The sequence below is a fragment of the Grampus griseus genome (assembly GCF_964374135.1).
Source record: "Grampus griseus genome assembly, chromosome: 3".
In the NCBI taxonomy this organism is placed as follows: Eukaryota; Metazoa; Chordata; class Mammalia; order Artiodactyla; family Delphinidae; genus Grampus; species Grampus griseus.
In genome coordinates, this window is record NC_139019.1 from 117,034,497 (window position 1) to 117,051,416 (window position 16,920).

The 16,920-nt window shown below is 42.2% G+C and overlaps 1 protein-coding gene across 9 annotated transcripts in view; it reads left to right on the forward strand.

The window, feature by feature from the left end:
• Positions 1–16,920, forward strand: part of LOC309819592 (protocadherin alpha-C2) — a gene marked incomplete at its 5' end in the record, with an annotated part of 157,208 nt that overhangs the window by 101,429 nt on the left and 38,859 nt on the right. The window contains one exon of one of the 9 annotated variants that reach the window (XM_082649921.1): positions 13,954–16,509. The exons of the other annotated variants lie outside the window; for them this stretch is intronic. Within the exon in view, the coding sequence (XP_082506047.1) occupies positions 13,954–16,509 (2,556 nt within the window). Of the gene's footprint in view, positions 1–13,953; positions 16,510–16,920 lie in introns of those variants that run through there. 9 annotated transcript variants of the gene reach the window in all.

Here is a 16,920-nt window from a genome sequence, read left to right on the forward strand (position 1 = left end):
TCCACCCAGACCAGGGCACGAACCCATGTCCCCTGCATCGGCAGGCGGACTCTCAACCACTGCGCCACCAGGGAAACCCCTCATTGTGCTGTTTTATGAGTTATTTCTTACTAGTTTTCTTTCAGTTTTACTAATTTTGTCTTCATTTTGTGTCTAATATGCTATTAGAAGTTTCCCTTGAGGTTTTTTTTTTAGTTATTATATTATTCATTTAAAAATTCTATTTATTATTGTTCAAATCTGCTGGGACATTTTAAATTTATTTTTTCTTCTATGAAAAGATTTTCAAGCTTGCTTTTTATCTCTTTAAATATATTAAATCTTTGATATTTCTAGAGTCTGCAGTCTGAAAGTATGTTTCTGCTGTGTGCTGCTTCAGCTGTTTTTTTTTTTTTTTTTTGTGGTAAGCAGGCCTCTCACTGTTGTGGCCTCTCTCGTTGCGGAGCACAGGCTCCGGACGCGCAGGTTCAGCGGCCACGGCTCATGGGCCCAGCCGCTCCGCGGCATGTGGGATCCTCCCGGACCGGGGCATGAACCCATGTCCCCTGCATCGGCAGGCGGACCCTCAACCACTGTGCCACCAGGGAAGCCCTTCAGCTGGTTTTTGATCACAGCTCCATATTTCCATGTGTGCCAGATTTCCCCTGACTTGTGATGGTCATTACCCTGAAAATAATATTTGTCAGGATATCCTGAGATCTTGAATGAAAGTGCCTTCAGGATAGATTTTTATTTACACCTGCCAGTGTCTGAAAACTACTAGTTGTAAACTGCTTTAATCTAAGTTCAAGACTTGAGGGTCTTTGGAGACTTAGACTCTATGTATACCCAGCTGAAAATCTGTGGGATATCCAGTATCCAACCACAACTTTATAAGATTTTTTTTCCTTTCCTGTTTTCCTTCTGTTCTGGTTGGCTCCAAGTCAAACTCCCCAGCAGTTCTCTGGGCTGGAGAGTGGATAGGTTTGTTGCACCATTACCTGGAGAATATAGTCCTTGGGGTTCCAGATTACTGTAGTTTGGAGATCCTATAAGAATCCTTAGTTTAGGTACATTCTGGTCCTTAATTTCTGTCTTCCTCATCCCACAAATTATTTGAATTTATGTCCAAGTTTGTGTTGGCAGATGCTTTCAGAACGAAAAGCAAGTTCAAAATTCTGCTCACCTCTTTGGATTTAAGTTTCCTCCAGAATTTGTCTTAGCAGTTCCTCATTTACTTATCTGGTTTTTAGTGCTTTTAAGATAATTGTTTTAATATTTTATCCAGAATATTTACTTGCTATTAGTAAGATGGCTGCTCTGAATAATTTAGGCTGCCATTAGCTGAGATTCCCTATTATACAGTTTTATCACCAGCAGACTAGCATCTAAGTAGTATTGAAATACTTCATAGGGGGACTTAAATATTTTATTATTAATTTTGGAAAGAAAGTAATTCATACATTAATTCTACTATGAAATACTTAGTAACTGAACCAAGAGAGCACATGCTTTCACTTAAAACATTCAGACAATAACCTATGAGGTAAAAGAATCTGAAAAAAATATATATATATACACATATATATACATATATACGTATATATGTGTGTGTATATGTATATAACTGAATCACTGTGCTGTATACCTGACACTAACATGACATTGTAAATCAACTATATTTCAGTAAAAAAAGAAAACACAAAAACATTCAGGTAATCAAACTTTATTAGAGGTGGTATTTGTGGCTTTACTTGACATACAACAATTTCTATATTTCTTTATTCTAGTCACTCCATTTGACATGCTTTTTTGAGCATGAGACACTCAAAATGTGGAGACAGATAAGATATAATCCATAACAGTGAAAGATATCTCAACAACAAACAGGTAAACTGTCAAATATAATACAAACAAATTAGAGCTACAGTGAAACAAATACGTACTACGTAGGAAGCCCAGAGGAAAAGCAACTAACTCAGTATGGTGTTTGATGGAGGGTGGGGATAGGCAGGGAAATCTTCCCATGTAAGATATCTCTATAGCAGAAGATTAATGGATCATTTAGGAAGCAAGGAGGTAGAGTGGAGAATGAGTATTTCAGGCAGAGCAAAAACCATAAAGGCCTGGAGGAATGAGAAAGCATAAGAGAAGCTGAAAATAGTTTGTTTTGGCCAGAGTATACTGTACATGTGTAAGCAAGGAAGAAGTTGAGGCTAGAAAGGTAAGTTAGAATCAGATAAGATCCTTCAATGCAATGCTTAGAATTTTAGATTTTATCATGAGGAAATAGGTAGCCAGTAAAGTTGAAAATAGATTTTAAAATAATTTTTCCGTTAAAAATTCCGTTAAAAATCCACATGATCATTGTAGATGTTTTAGGAAAAGAAATCATCTGTAATCCCAAAACCTAAGTACAGTCACAATTATATGTGTTTACAGCTCTTTTAAAAAAACATGTTCCATGCATATTTTTATTTATTTATTTACTTATTTATTTATTTAACTTATTTGGCTGCAGCGGGTTAGCTGCGGCATGCAGGATCTTCATTGCGGCATGTGGGATCTTTTGTTGTGGTGCACAGGCTCCAGAGTGTGTGGGCTCCAGAGCACATGAGCTCAGTAGTTGTGGCATGCAGGCTCTCTAGTTGTGGCACGTGGGCTCCAGAGCATGCAGGTCAGTAGTTGCGGCACGCAGGCTTAGTTGCCCCTCAGCAAGTGAGATCTTAGTTCCCCGACCAGGGATCAAACCCACATCCCCTGTATTGGAAGGTGGATTCTTAACCACTGGGCCACCAGGGAAGTCCCCATGCATACATTTTTTTTAAGTTTTCATCATTTTATAATTTCTTTCTTTTTTTTTTTTTTGGCTTCACTGGGTCTTTGTTGCTGTGTGCAAGCTTTCTCTAGTTGTGGCGAGTACGGGCTTCTCATTGTGGTGGCTTCTCTTGTGGAGCGTGGGCTCTAGGTGCACAGGCTTCAGTAGTTGTGGCACACAGGCCCTAGAGTATGCGGGCTTCAGTAGTTGTGGTGTGTGGTCTCAGTAGTTGTGGCATGTGGGCTGTAGGGCACGTGGGCTTCAGTAGTTGTGGCACACAGACTCAATAGTTGTGGCTTGTGGCCTCTAGAGCACAGGCTCAGCAGTTGTGGTGCACAGGCTTAGTTGCTCTGCGGCACGTGGGAGCTTCCCAGACCAGGGATAGAACCTGTGTCCCCTGCATTGGCAGGCGAATTCTTAACCACTGCACCACCAGGGAAGTCCCTCCATTCACTTTTTTTTTTTAATTTATTAACTTTTTTAAGTTCCCCAAGCTTAGAACCTCAGTCTTGGACTCAAAAGTGTGAAGATATAAAGAAAGCTGAAACAAAATTCTCAAGAAAATATATATTGAAGTCAGTATCATTGTGTGAATTTCTTAATATGCAATTTGAAAGAGTTCCAAGATGCATTCTATTTTAAGATAACTAATGGAAATCACATAAAGGCATTAAACTTAAATTTTTTACAGCTCACTTTAACCAAGTATGTAAATATGTCTATGTCCTACTGAGATATCAAATAACGTTTTTCCTCTCGAAGTTATACGCATAAATTTACACAACCACCTAAGTGAATTTGTAGATGTTGTTTTTTCAGAGCTCTAGGAACTTTTTAGGAATTTATTGTTGAATAGCGTCTCTATCATTGTCATCAAGAGAAAATAAACCTCCATTCACTTATTTATTTATTTATTTTTGTCTGCATTGGGTCTTCTTTGCTGCACGTGGGCTTTCTCTAGTTGCAGTCAGCGGGAGCTACTCTTTGTTGAGGTCTGGGGGCTTCTCATTGTGGGCTTCTCTTGTTGTGGAGCACGGGCTCCAAGCCCGGAGGCTTCAGTAGTTGTGGCTCATGGGCTCAGTAGTTGTGGCTCACGGGCTCAGTAGTTGTGGCACGTGGGCTCTAGAGCATCGGTTCAGTAGTTGTGGTGCTCAGGCTTAGTTGATCTGCAGCATGTGGGATCTTCCCGGACCAGGGCTTAAACCTGTGTCCCCTGCATTGGCAGGCGGATTCTTAACCACTGTGCCACCAGGGAAGTCCCTCCATTCACTTTTAATGTTGACTCAGTAACCTTGATGCATATACAAATTCTTTAATGAGAATTAAATTTGATAATTTAATTTGGTCATCTATTGTAACACCATTGAATCCCTCCATGATTCTTTTCAAAATATGTTGGGGAGAGAATAAGAATAGGGAATAATCCATGATAATTTAATTTTCTGTGCCTACCCCCAAACTAAAATTGTCTAGTTCTCAGAATTATAGCTAAATTTTTCATCCAAGGATGCAATATTCATCCTTGTACTCAGGAAACGCACAGTCTGACATTTTTAGGGTTGCTGCTACTTTCTTAACACATCATTGTTGACACTTGGAAAGAATGACTTTTTGTAACTTGAAAATCCTATTTATTCTTCAACTCCTTCTAGCTTAAGGAACACTAAATCTACATATCGTAGGAGGCATATCTGTCCAATATATCCTATGTATTCATTGATTTATGAACCAATAAATCTTTCATATACAGTTTAAATGAGCTTATGAGAATTGGATCAGAGGAATACTAGTCTAGTTTGAGAGTACAGCAGAAAACCAATCATGAGAGGCTATGATGAAATTTTAATTATAAAGGATATTGAATATCTTAGGGTGACAACTCTGTTGTAATAGATGTAACATTGGAAAGAGAGAAAGTGAGATTTTTTCCCCCAGTTCTGCTTGAAATCAACTCTGTATTTCTAGTAAATTATCAAACCATTCTATGCTTCAGTTTCATATCTTCATTAAAGTTACCACCCCATTGTCTTTGGTTCACTGGGTTTATTGGAAAATTCCCCAATAGATTTAGATAAAGAAAAGTCTCACGTTAAAGTGTTGATTGATTGGGGAGTTTTGTGTATATATATGTGTGTGTGTGTGTGTGTGTGTGTGTGTGCATGTGTGTATACACACATGCACACACACACACACATATATATATATTTTCCTATTCAGGGCTGAAAAGCTGAAGTCGGCATCAAGCAACTTCATGTTGTAGATGTATAAGTTAAATGATCTTTGAGACCCTTAGTTCAGAGATGCTGTATAAATAGAACCATTACTATAAATAGAACTAGATTTTTCTTCTCAATTCTGTCAGTCAAGTAGAGTACGCAAAAAAGGAATGCAGAAACTTGGGCTTTTGCTGTCTTTTGACTCATCCCTCCTTTCTCCTCAGGTTATTTGGATAATTTTATGAGATTTCTATCCCCATGCTGCACCCCTCCTTTTTCTGGCTAATAATCATTGAGAATTTATACAATGAAAAATTTACATGCTTTATCTGAATAAATGTCTAGCAGGAACTGTTGGTAGTAAGTACTATTTTTCTTTATTTTACTAAGCTGTGATTTAGAGGAAAAAAAAAAAACTTTCCCAATGACACATAATAAACAGTAGAGCCAGATCTTGAATCTTGGAGTCTGGTTTTACATCAAGCAGGATTATTGTAAGAGGACCCTAAGTAGGTGCATGACCTAAGCATACAATGGGATTAAAAACTTTGAAGTGGAGTTGCGTCTATTATTGCTAGAGAAATTTAATCCTAGATCTTACTACCTAAAAGATATGTGTAAAAAGTTCTGAGGATACCACAAAATTGAAGAATCTATAAGTCTTTTCTAATTTTAATAAAAGGTTTCTAACTTTGATAAAGGTTTTAGGTAACATTAATTTCTCATCCAAATGCCTTAAAGGATCTTTTAATATCACAGAATACATAGTACATCTTAACTGGGCTAATTTAGAGAATTTATGTTTTACCCACCTTATAATGTACACATAACTGCTAAAGGATTTATGTAACAAAATCCATCACAAGGAATATACTAATGAGATTTATATTAGAAAAGTCTGGGAATTCCCTGGCAGTTCAGTGGGTAGGACTCTCTGCATCCAATGCAGGGGGCCCGGGTTCAATCCCTGGTGGGAGAACTAAGATCCCACAAGCCAATTCATTTGTAAAACCCCATTACTTAGGCAGAATATTGTAGGTGGGATCCTGCAAGCCATGCGGTGCAGCTAAAAAAAAAAAAAAAATTCATTTGTAAAACCCCATTACTTAGGCAGAATATCATAGGTGGGAAGATAGTACTGAAGGAAGAGGCTGGGATATGAAATACAAATCTATTTTGTATAACACTTTTGCTAAGGCCAGCCATTTAAAAGATATATATAGTCCAAATACATATATATGTATGTATGTGTGTGTGTGTATATATATATATATATATATATTCCAATTGACGTCTCTAAAAGACAAAAAAATTGTAGTTATAAAAACAACTGGAGGGCTTCCCTGGTGGCGCAGTGGTTGAGAGTCTGCCTGCCGATGCAGGGGACACGGGTTCGTGCCCCGGTCCAGGAAGATCCCACATGCCGCGGAGCGGCTGGGTCCATGAGCCATGGCTGCTGAGCCTGCGCGTCCGGAGCCTGTGCTCCTCAACGGGAGAGGCCACAACAGTGAGACGCCCACGTACCGCAAAAAAAACCGCAAAACAATTGGATAGGATCTCATATAAAATACTTGGAAATTAATTGCTGGAGGCCAGTAACATGATTCTTAATTAGAAGTGCATGTGTCGTGGTCAGATGTAGTGTTACTATCTCAAGAAACAAGGGCATGGACCAGAGCTTCCTGAAGATTCTGTTAATTCCTTCACCTTTTTGGGATCCAGTTTCTTCATCAGTACCAACCTGACTGGGGATTGTGCTCTTGTGAGCATTAAATGAGTTAATATGTATAGACATAATATGTAAACAGTAGTGCTAAGGCATCAGCATGGCAAGGAGGACCCCAAAAGCCAACAATTACTTGATACTCTGAATATATGAACAGATGCTTTTGAGAATTCACCCTTTTTAGGTGGAAGTATAAGTTTGTTTTCTCCAAGCAACAAACACAATGGGTATAGAAAGGAGATACCATGGCCTTCCTTTAGACTGAGCTTAGGTCATATCCTGGAAAACAGTTCTAATTTGAGGTACCTCAACAATATCTACATTTTTTGAAATAGAGAAAAACAGTATACAGATCGATGAATGCTGTGGCTAAAACCCACTTGGGAACAAGGATATTTTTTAGTGCCAAATTACCACCTTATTTTATTCTATGGCTAAAATCCCAAGAACTGCAGAGGAGAAACAGAGCCAAACAAGTTTTTCTATTAAAATAAAAGGCCTTGAGTGATGAATGGAAGCTTGGAACAGGTTTTAATGGCAATACTGGAAGCCAGAAATTAAATACAAACTTACCAATTTCTGGCATGTATTGAGTCTCAGATAGAATACTGGTACTAATGTTATTGAATGAGAATCATGTTTTACCCTAGGCAGTTGATATTCTCATTCTAGAGAGCTCAACTTGTTGCTGGATTGGCCTGGACACTTGATGCTTCCTTACTTTGAGTCATTGATAAAATATTGAATAAGGGATAAGACCAATGGTGAATCTCGGCAGTCACCTACAGGAATTTTCCTTCCAGGCTGAAGCATTCCATTAATAAACACTTTTTGTCTCACTGTTATCCAAACAATTATGAAATCATCTAATCATACTGTCTTGCAGCCTTTCTTTCTTCCTTTTGTCTATAAGTATATATTGGGGGGAATTTGTTTAATGTCTCCACGAATTCCAGATAGACTATGCCTGTAGCATTTCCCTTATCAATGAGTCTGGCAACTGAAAATCTAAAATGCCCATGGGAAATTTTTTTTAAGTCTATGGGGTAGGTTTGATGTTACCAGTTTTCAGTTAAGCCAAAGTAGTCCCTAGTATTGAATGCCTTTAAGTGCTCATATACAGTTACTTTAGTAACAATAGAGTTTTGAAGGAATTTATATCAAACTCAATGGCACTTTTTTAAAAATAGGAAATTTGGTACTCTAGTCACATCCGTAAGTTCTTCTACTACTCTGGAAGATCATTTGTCACTTGGCTTACTTACAGCACTTTTATGCTTCCTATCTCCTCACTGACCTTGAGGTTCAAATTCTACTGAAACATTTTGTTCAATGAAAAATAAAGAATTTGGGTGAGATACTTTCTAAATCTCTCTCAACCTTTAATATTCTGTGATTCTTGGTAGGCCATCTCAATTGAAAATACTGCTAGAGAAGCAAAGCCCTCAAATAATTGAATAGTTTGATTTTATCTCTTACATTACACAATCTGCCCCAAGACTTTAATGTATTCTCTGTTTTTACTAGTACTTGTCCAAAGATAGTTTGAGTTCCTTTGCTTATTCTAAGCAAATGCCTCAGTCAAAAATCAACAGTATATTAATTTCTCAGAACTATCAATAAAAACTTAGAGGATCTTTCCCTAAAAGTTAATGCATTCCCTCTGGAGGGAAGGGACTGTGGAAAAAATTCAGCCATAATGTTATTTGAAAAATCTTTTTTATCTCTCCAACCATTGGATGCTGTACCTGTGACAAATGCTGTAATCATGCTGGTAAACATTTTCCTTCTGAAGATGCATAAAGATCAGAAGTGCAGTTCGTTTATAACAAGATGGAATTTTAAAACTATTTTGGACCACACTAAACATTGGGATGTTCATTTGTCTCTGTTTTTAATTATATATCATGTGCTCAGTTTGTGGAACAACATAAATATATAACTTAAAATTGAAAATTAGAACCTTCCCTATTTGGCAGGTACTCCCATAATGGTCAGCCCAAAGCCTGATCCAACTAATGAGCATGTCCCCTTGCCCTGTGGCCAAAAGACTCCAGATTGTTTGGTTCCCCAAAGTAAAATGATTTGTAATGGCACTAATAATAGAGAAAGGAAAATTTATGTGAATTAGGAGAGTTCACTGAGTACCAGTATTTGTCTTTCTTCTTTTTTTTTTTAATATTTATTTATTTATTTGACTGCTCCAGGTCTTAGTTGGCATGCGGGATCTTCGTTGCCGCATGTGGGATCTTTTCTCTTTTTTTAGTTGTGGCACGCGGGATCTTTAGTTGTGGCATGGGGGATCTAGTTCCTTGACCAGGGATAGAACCCGGGCCCCCTGCATTGGGAGTCTTAACCACTGGACCACCAGGGAAGTCCCATACCAGTATTTTTCTTAGAGGCTTAATTGGATTGTGTTCTGATTGGTTTTGCTCCTGTGTCCAATGACCTTGTGATAGATGCATTTTACAAATACAATTAAAGGATACAATTAAGGGATACTATTTCAAAGTTCTCGTCTAACATGGGGGTAAACAAAATCATGTCTTTTTGTGGCACTTCTCGTATCATGTCACTTTCCATGTTAGTTATGAGCAAGGAATACCTTTATTTTACAATTTATAATTATAATATAAAGTAGAAAGAATGATAATACTTTTGAGCAGAGCCTTTCTTAGCGTCCAGCAACTTCATTAGTAGGATTCAGTTCTCCAGGTTTGAAATATTTTGAATTTCAAAATTTAAAGGAAGTAAAATCATTGTAGGCTCTTGAGCCTTCTCACCATTAGACCTGGGGAAAAAAGGGAGAAGTAGCAGCACTTCTTGAATCTGCTAAAAAAGGATCTGAAGAAAATGAAACAGCCATCACTTATTTATTGAGAGTCTAAGTTTTCCTACACTGTGAAGAAATACACAGACATATACAACATGGCTTCTGCTTGTAGGTTGTGTATAATTAAGGTAAGGAAATAATATTAAAGCATTTGGATGAATTAAAGAATGACACATTCAGAATTCTGAATGTCAGCATTGAGAGAGATGTAGACTATGAAAGAGAAAAAAAAAGACAGTATGTTTAGAGTAGACAATGTTTCATGGATTAGGTAGGTTTTAAGATGGACATTGAAATATAGAGAACATTTAAAAGGGGGAGAGAAAAGATGAAGCTATTTCTATTTGAGAGGATTGCACAGGTAAAGTTGTAAATTTAGTTCTGTTCAAGAAACATTAATTAAGTACCTCTGTGCCAAGCTCTATACTGGGAGCTAGAGATTACAGCATTTTTGGGAACACTTCTGTACTCTGTTGCTAAAGTATTTTCACATATCCTAAAAAGGTGAATCTCTTGTGAGGGAACAAATCCCTTGAAGGAATTCTCATGATGGAAGTCCCTTTTCTTTGCTGATATAGAAAGGGACTGGTTTTTGTTTTCAAAATATAGGCTAAGCTCTAGAAATAATTGGGTAAGCTTAACTTTGGTGCACACTCATCTTCTCCATCATCACTGACTTTCTGTCTGGCATAGTTACAGGTGCTTATCTCTGTTTGATACCTTAAAGGGCTATGCTATATATAGACTGTCAACTAAGGTTATCTGATGATAATAAATTGTTGCATTTTAATACTAACAATAACAATGATAATAATAACGTACTTGTCAATTACTATGCAGATTGGTTTTTCTTCTTTCCAGTTTTATTGAGATATAATTGACATACAGCATTGTATAATTTTAAGGTGTACAGCATGATGATTTAAGTTACATACATCATGAAATGATTACCACAATAAGTTTAATGAACATCCATTATTTTTTCCTCGTGATGAGAACTCTTAGGATTTATTCTCTTAACAGCTTTCATGTATAGCATACAGCAGTGTTAATTATATTTATCATGTTGTATATTATATCCTTAGTACTTATTTATCTTATAACTTGCAGTTTGTACCTTTTGACTACCTTCATCTAAACTCCCCTCTCCTACCCCCCCCACCTCTTAACCACAGATCTTATTTCTTTTTTAAAAAATTTTATTGGAGTATAGTTGATTTACAGTGTTGTGTGATTTCTTTTTCTGTGTGTTTGTTTGGGAAGTATAATTGACCAACAGCACTATGTTAATTTCTGGTACACAACATAGTGATTCAATATTTCTATGTGTTACAAAATAATCACCGTGATAAGTCTAGTTAGCGTTTGTCACCATACAAAGATATCACATTATTATTGACTGTATTCCCCATAGTGTACATTTCATACCTGTGACTTATTTATTTTGTAAGTGGAAGTTTATACCTCTTAATCTCTCTCAGATTGTTTTATATACATCATCTCATGTAATCGTAATGATTCTATGAGTTTACTTAAAATTGTCTTCCCCAATTAAAATGAGTAAACTGAAGCTTAGGTTAAGTAACATGACCAAGTCCACACGGTTAGTCATTGGCAGGGGTGTGACTGACTTCAAAATCTGCGCTATTCTGCTTTTCAGTAGGGGGTTCTTGAAGGTCCAAGGAAAGGAAGGAATACATAGTGGTGTGGTTGAGGCATTAGTATTAATATTCGTAGACAGGGCACTTGCCAGCAATCTAAGCAATCCTATTCCACCAACTAGTAAGGTTGGCATGAGACATGTACAATAGTATGAGCAACTAAATCATTGTGGTGCCAAATACAGAGTTTGCCATCTCTTTAGTACGTCTTTGAAGAGGTGGCTGATTTGTGTTGGTGCTATGTTTGTCTTCTCAGCCATTGAGGGAGTAAGTACTAGTTGAAGCTTATGATCCCAACACATCAAAATGGACAACCTGGCAGATGTCCTTGCTGGAAGATGACAAGATTGCTAATAGAGGAGACCTGATTTTTCTCCTGAGATTTGACACTTGGGGGCTTCCATTAAAAACATTACCAAGCCTCTGTCATTTTAATCTCTTCTTTAAGTGCCTGTGATCTTTTCAGGGGTCACAGGTCCACGCATGGTCAATGCCTAGTGACCAGGTTTCAGAGCTGTGGGCAGAGGTGGCAGCGACTGTGAAAGCCCGGGAGGAGATGAGGGAAGAAAAGGTCATTCTTCCTGACAACTTATAACTTGATTCCACCTATAACCCATTTATTTTCAGAAATAAGTAATGGGTGAAGACATAGGCCAGGCCTACATTTCATGCACTTGAGAGTTAAAGGCTTTCTGAGATCAAATTACCACAGCAGAGACAGAGTTACTGTAGGGACATTTTGGGAGGAAGCAGACAGAGAGGGAGAAGCCAGAGGCTTAAGACCAGAAACAGGAATAGAATGTGATGGAAATTGCTTCCCACTTTGCACTCCTGAGGGAACAAAGAGGACAAATAAGAAGCAGCAGGGATAGGAGGAAGCTGGGAGCTTCTCTGGAATAAAATGGGTTAGGTTGTGGAGTTGTCAGCTGCTGTACTTGGTAGGTGGGAGGAAGAGATGTGCTAGTCCAGGCCTTTGAAACCTGGGTGCCTTGGCCCCTTCAACTATGCCCTGAAGGAGGGAAGCGTGCCAAATGTCAGGTCTCCTTCTAGTTTTGTTCCAGTTCATAGCTAGAAAATGACAGCAGAAGATCTAGGGGTGAGAGGATGCTGAGAGAAAGAAGGAGAAAGAACACTTTAGTGAGTGCTTTTGTACAAGTGGGACAATGAATTTTAAACTCTTGTGGAATAGATGGGAGGGCCTGGGAACAGTGGATGTTCAAAACAGAGAAACAGAGGCAATGACACAGAACAGAAAGGCTTCCTCTGATCCTTCTGCCTTCTTGTTCACTGACAATTGGTTATCCTTTTGTTGCCTCTGCAGCAATACAAGGGGGAAGTCTTAGGGGAACAGAGACCCGGAGGGGTAAAGGAAACTTATATTTATGTAAGATGAGCTGCAGCCATTGAAATTGCTGGCTATTGTGAGATAAATCCCAGCCTTCCACATTTTGCTTAGTAACAGCAGACTTTTCACTGCAAGGCATTAATGGAGTCCAAATTCCAGCCAGGCTTGGGGAATCAAGAGTAACTCTCTTGATGTAATGGTTTTGCAGGCTCTTGAAGACATTGTCATCCGTTAAAGAAAAAAAATTAAATCACTCTTGAAAGAAAGAAAATGTCTTGGGTGATAAATGAAAAAATTTTTGAAGTAAAATGAGGAAAAGCTCGAGGGAAGAATCTCTTTAAAATTTTACCAGATTCTCCCCACTATGATCAAAAGGGGTTAAATAAGAGCTTAGCCTGCAGCTTCATGGAACCAATTTTTTAAAGAAAGAATATTAAAACCTGAAATATTGGTTATTTGCCAAGGCACACACTGGAAGTAAAAGCCACTTGGCTAGGAGCAGAATTGAGTGTTGGATCGCAGGATGCTAATTTTAGGCTTGCTCCGCGAAAGATGACAGCACTTGCCACCCCCCCTCCCTCCGCCCTAGAAGTTTCCGCAGTATTTAGGAGTATTCAGGGAAAATGTTGGTGTCAGGGAAATAATCCCCATCATCAGTAACCCCAGAGCGCCTCACTTGCGTTTGTTTCTCTGAACGTGGAGCCGCCGCCCAGATATCCGTAGTTAGCCAAGGCCCTCGGTGTATTTTCTTGACTTGCGCTTGGAAATCTTTTTCTGGGAGCTGAAAGCCCGAGTCCTAGAGACTTAACTGCTTTTCCTAGAATAATCTCCTTACAAGACCAGTTCAGCAGCCGAGGGACCGTGGAGACTGGCTGAACAGGACAGTGGGGGCAGGGAAAAAGGGAGTGGCCGTGTTCCCGGGGTCTGCTGGGATCCGGCCGGTCCGGGGCGAAGGAGCTGGGGCTGGAGTGGCTGGAGCGACTGGACAGTCCGGGTCGCCGTCCGCCACCTCGGTGCGGAATCGGAGCCGGACTTGCTGAGCATTCCTCCCCCTCCTCTTCTGCTTCCTCTTCCCTCCTCCTGGACCAGCGGCGGCGGCGGCGGCGGCGGCAGGAAACGAAGCCGGGCTGAGCGACTCCGAGGCGAGCGGAGGAGCTGGGATATGGGGAATCAGAGCGGGCGGCGGGGCCAGGAGCCCTCCGGAGGGCCCACGAGGGGAACGGCCCCGGTGTTTGCTCGCTCGTGAGGCGTGGGGGAGCGGGCGCAGGGCGGCACGAGCGGAGGCGGAGGCGGAGGCGCGGCCCCGGCGTGGAGCACGGCTGGGGAAGCTGCTGCCTCCGGCCCTGCCCGGCTGCCTCCGCTGCGGCCGGCGGCTATGGAGCTGGCGGGCACCAGACCTGGGGCGACAGAGCATCCCCGTTTCCGGACGCCCATGTTCTGGCTGCTGCTGCTTTCCCTGCTGCTACTGCTGCTGCCGGGCCCAGCGGCCTCCCAGCTGCGATACTCGGTGCCGGAGGAGCAGACACCTGGCGCGCTTGTGGGCAACGTGGCTCGCGCACTGGGGCTGGAGCTGCGGCGCTTGGGGCCGGGCTGCCTGCGTATCAACCACCTGGGTGCGCCCAGCCCGCGCTACCTGGAGCTGGACCTGACCAGTGGAGCTCTCTTCGTCAACGAGCGCATTGACCGGGAGGCGCTGTGTGAGCAGCGGCCTCGCTGCCTGCTCAGCCTGGAAGTGCTGGCGCACAGCCCCGTGGCGGTGAGTGCCGTGGAGGTGGAGGTACTGGACATAAACGACAACTCGCCGCGCTTCCCGCGGCCCGACTACCAGCTTCAGGTAAGCGAATCGGTGGCACCCGGAGCGCGCTTTCACATAGAGAGCGCGCAGGACCCCGACGTGGGCACCAACTCGGTGCAGACCTACGAGCTCAGCCCCAGCGAGCACTTCGAGCTGGACCTGAAACCCCTGCAGGAGAACAGTAAGGTGCTGGAGCTGGTGCTGCGTAAGGGCCTAGACCGCGAGCAGGCAGTCTTGCACCACCTGGTTCTCACAGCTGTGGACGGGGGCAGCCCAGCCCGCTCAGGCACCGCGCAGATCTCTGTGCTTGTCCTGGACACTAACGACAATTCTCCCGCCTTCGACCAGTCCACCTACCGCGTCCAGCTTCGGGAGGACGCTCCCCCAGGCACATTGGTGGTGAAGCTGAATGCCTCAGACCCGGATGAGGGCTCCAATGGCGAACTCACGTACTCCTTGAGCAGCTACACGTCGGACCGGGAGAGGCAGCTCTTCAGCATCGATGCCAGCACGGGGGAAGTGCGGGTAAGTGGAGAGCTGGATTATGAGGAGGCCTCTTCCTACCAGATCTATGTGCAGGCAACAGACCGGGGTCCAGTGCCCATGGTGGGTCACTGCAAGGTGCTGGTGGACATCGTGGATGTGAATGATAACGCACCAGAGGTGGTGCTCACGGACCTGTACAGCCCAGTGCCTGAAGATGCTGCGCCCAACACCGTTGTGGCCCTTCTCAGTGTCAATGACCAAGATTCAGGTCCCAACCGGAAAGTGAGCCTGGGCCTGGAGGCCACACTGCCTTTCCGACTGAATGGCTTTGGAAACTCCTACACACTGGTGGTGAGTGGCCCCCTGGACAGGGAGCAGGTGGCTGCCTACAACATCACAGTGACAGCCACTGATGGGGGAGTACCACAGCTCACATCCCAGCGGACACTGCAGGTTGAGATCTCTGACATCAATGACAATCCACCCAGCTTCCTGAAGGACTCCTACTCCATTTACATCGAGGAAAACAACTTGCCAGGGGTGTTGCTCTGCACTGTGCAAGCCACAGACCCAGATGAAAAGGAGAATTCGGAGGTGACCTACTCCCTCATGGAGAGGGAGATTCAAGGGCTGCCAGTCACCTCCTATGTCTCCATTAACAGTGCCAGTGGCAGCCTTTATGCTGTCAACTCCTTTGATTATGAGAAATTTCGGGAGTTCTTTGTGACTGTGGAGGCCCGGGACAAGGGGAGCCCACCACTGAGCAGCACTGTGACCACCAACGTGTATGTAGTGGACGTGAATGACCATGCCCCTCACATCCTATACCCTACCTCAACCAATTCGTCAGCAGCCATTGAAATGGTGCCTCGAACTGCCCCTGCTGGCTACCTGGTCACTAAAGTCATAGCCATGGACTCAGACTCTGGGCAGAATGCTTGGCTCTTTTACCATCTGGCCCAGATTTCTGACCTGGACCTCTTTAAGGTAGAGCTACATACAGGAGAAATTAGGACTACCAGGAAGATGGGAGATGAGAGTGGAACCACTTTCAACCTGACCGTGGTGGTCCGAGACAATGGAGAGCCATCGCTGTCAGCCTCTGTGGCCATTACAGTAGCTGTAGTGGATAGGGTTTCCAGAATCCTCCCTGACACTCAGAGACATGTGAGAAGTCCTCGGACATACTCTGAAATTACACTTTATCTAATAATAGCATTAAGCACAGTGTCTTTTATATTTCTTTTGACAATCATTGTTTTGAGCATCATCAAGTGCTACCGCTACACTGCTTATGGCACTGCGTGCTGTGGAGGCTTCTGTGGAGTGAGGGAGAGGTGCCCTGCAGAACTCTACAAACAGGCCAACAACAATATTGATGCCAGGTTACCACACGGCCTCAAAGTGCAGCCTCACTTCATTGAAGTGCGAGGGAACGGCTCCCTCACCAAGACCTACTGCTACAAGGCCTGTCTGACAGCAGGCTCAGGGAGTGACACTTTCATGTTTTACAACACAGGGGCGCAGACAGGACTGGGACCTGGGGGAGCCCAAGCAGCAGCAGGTGACAGCAGGCACCTCACAGGCCAAAGTGGGCAGAGTGCTGGGAACCTGATTATTCTAAAAAACGAAGCTGTTTCTCAAAATGAGGTGAGATAGTAGTCAAGGGGTCTTCCACAAAGTCATGCATTTTTCACATTCCCCCCGGCCCCCTCCCGGTATCATGTAGTTGGCTTTCTCGAGTTATTAACAATGACAAGGGTTATCTGGTAAACTGAGTGTGTGTGTGTGTGTGTGTGTGTGTGTGTGTGTGTGTGTGTGTGTGTGTGTGTGTGTGTGTGTATTACCTGTGATTGGATTATAATCTGCTATGTTTCCTCTCTAGAAAAATAGGACTAGAGAATTGTTTTACTTTCCATTTTCTTTTCAGATATATGAAACCTTGACCATAAAATTGTTTGAGAAATGAGGATTTGTCTTAATTATGTGGTGTTAAAGCACAGCTCTATAGAGAAATAGAATAGGCTTGAGAATAAGATGATGCTATAGAGGGTAACATTA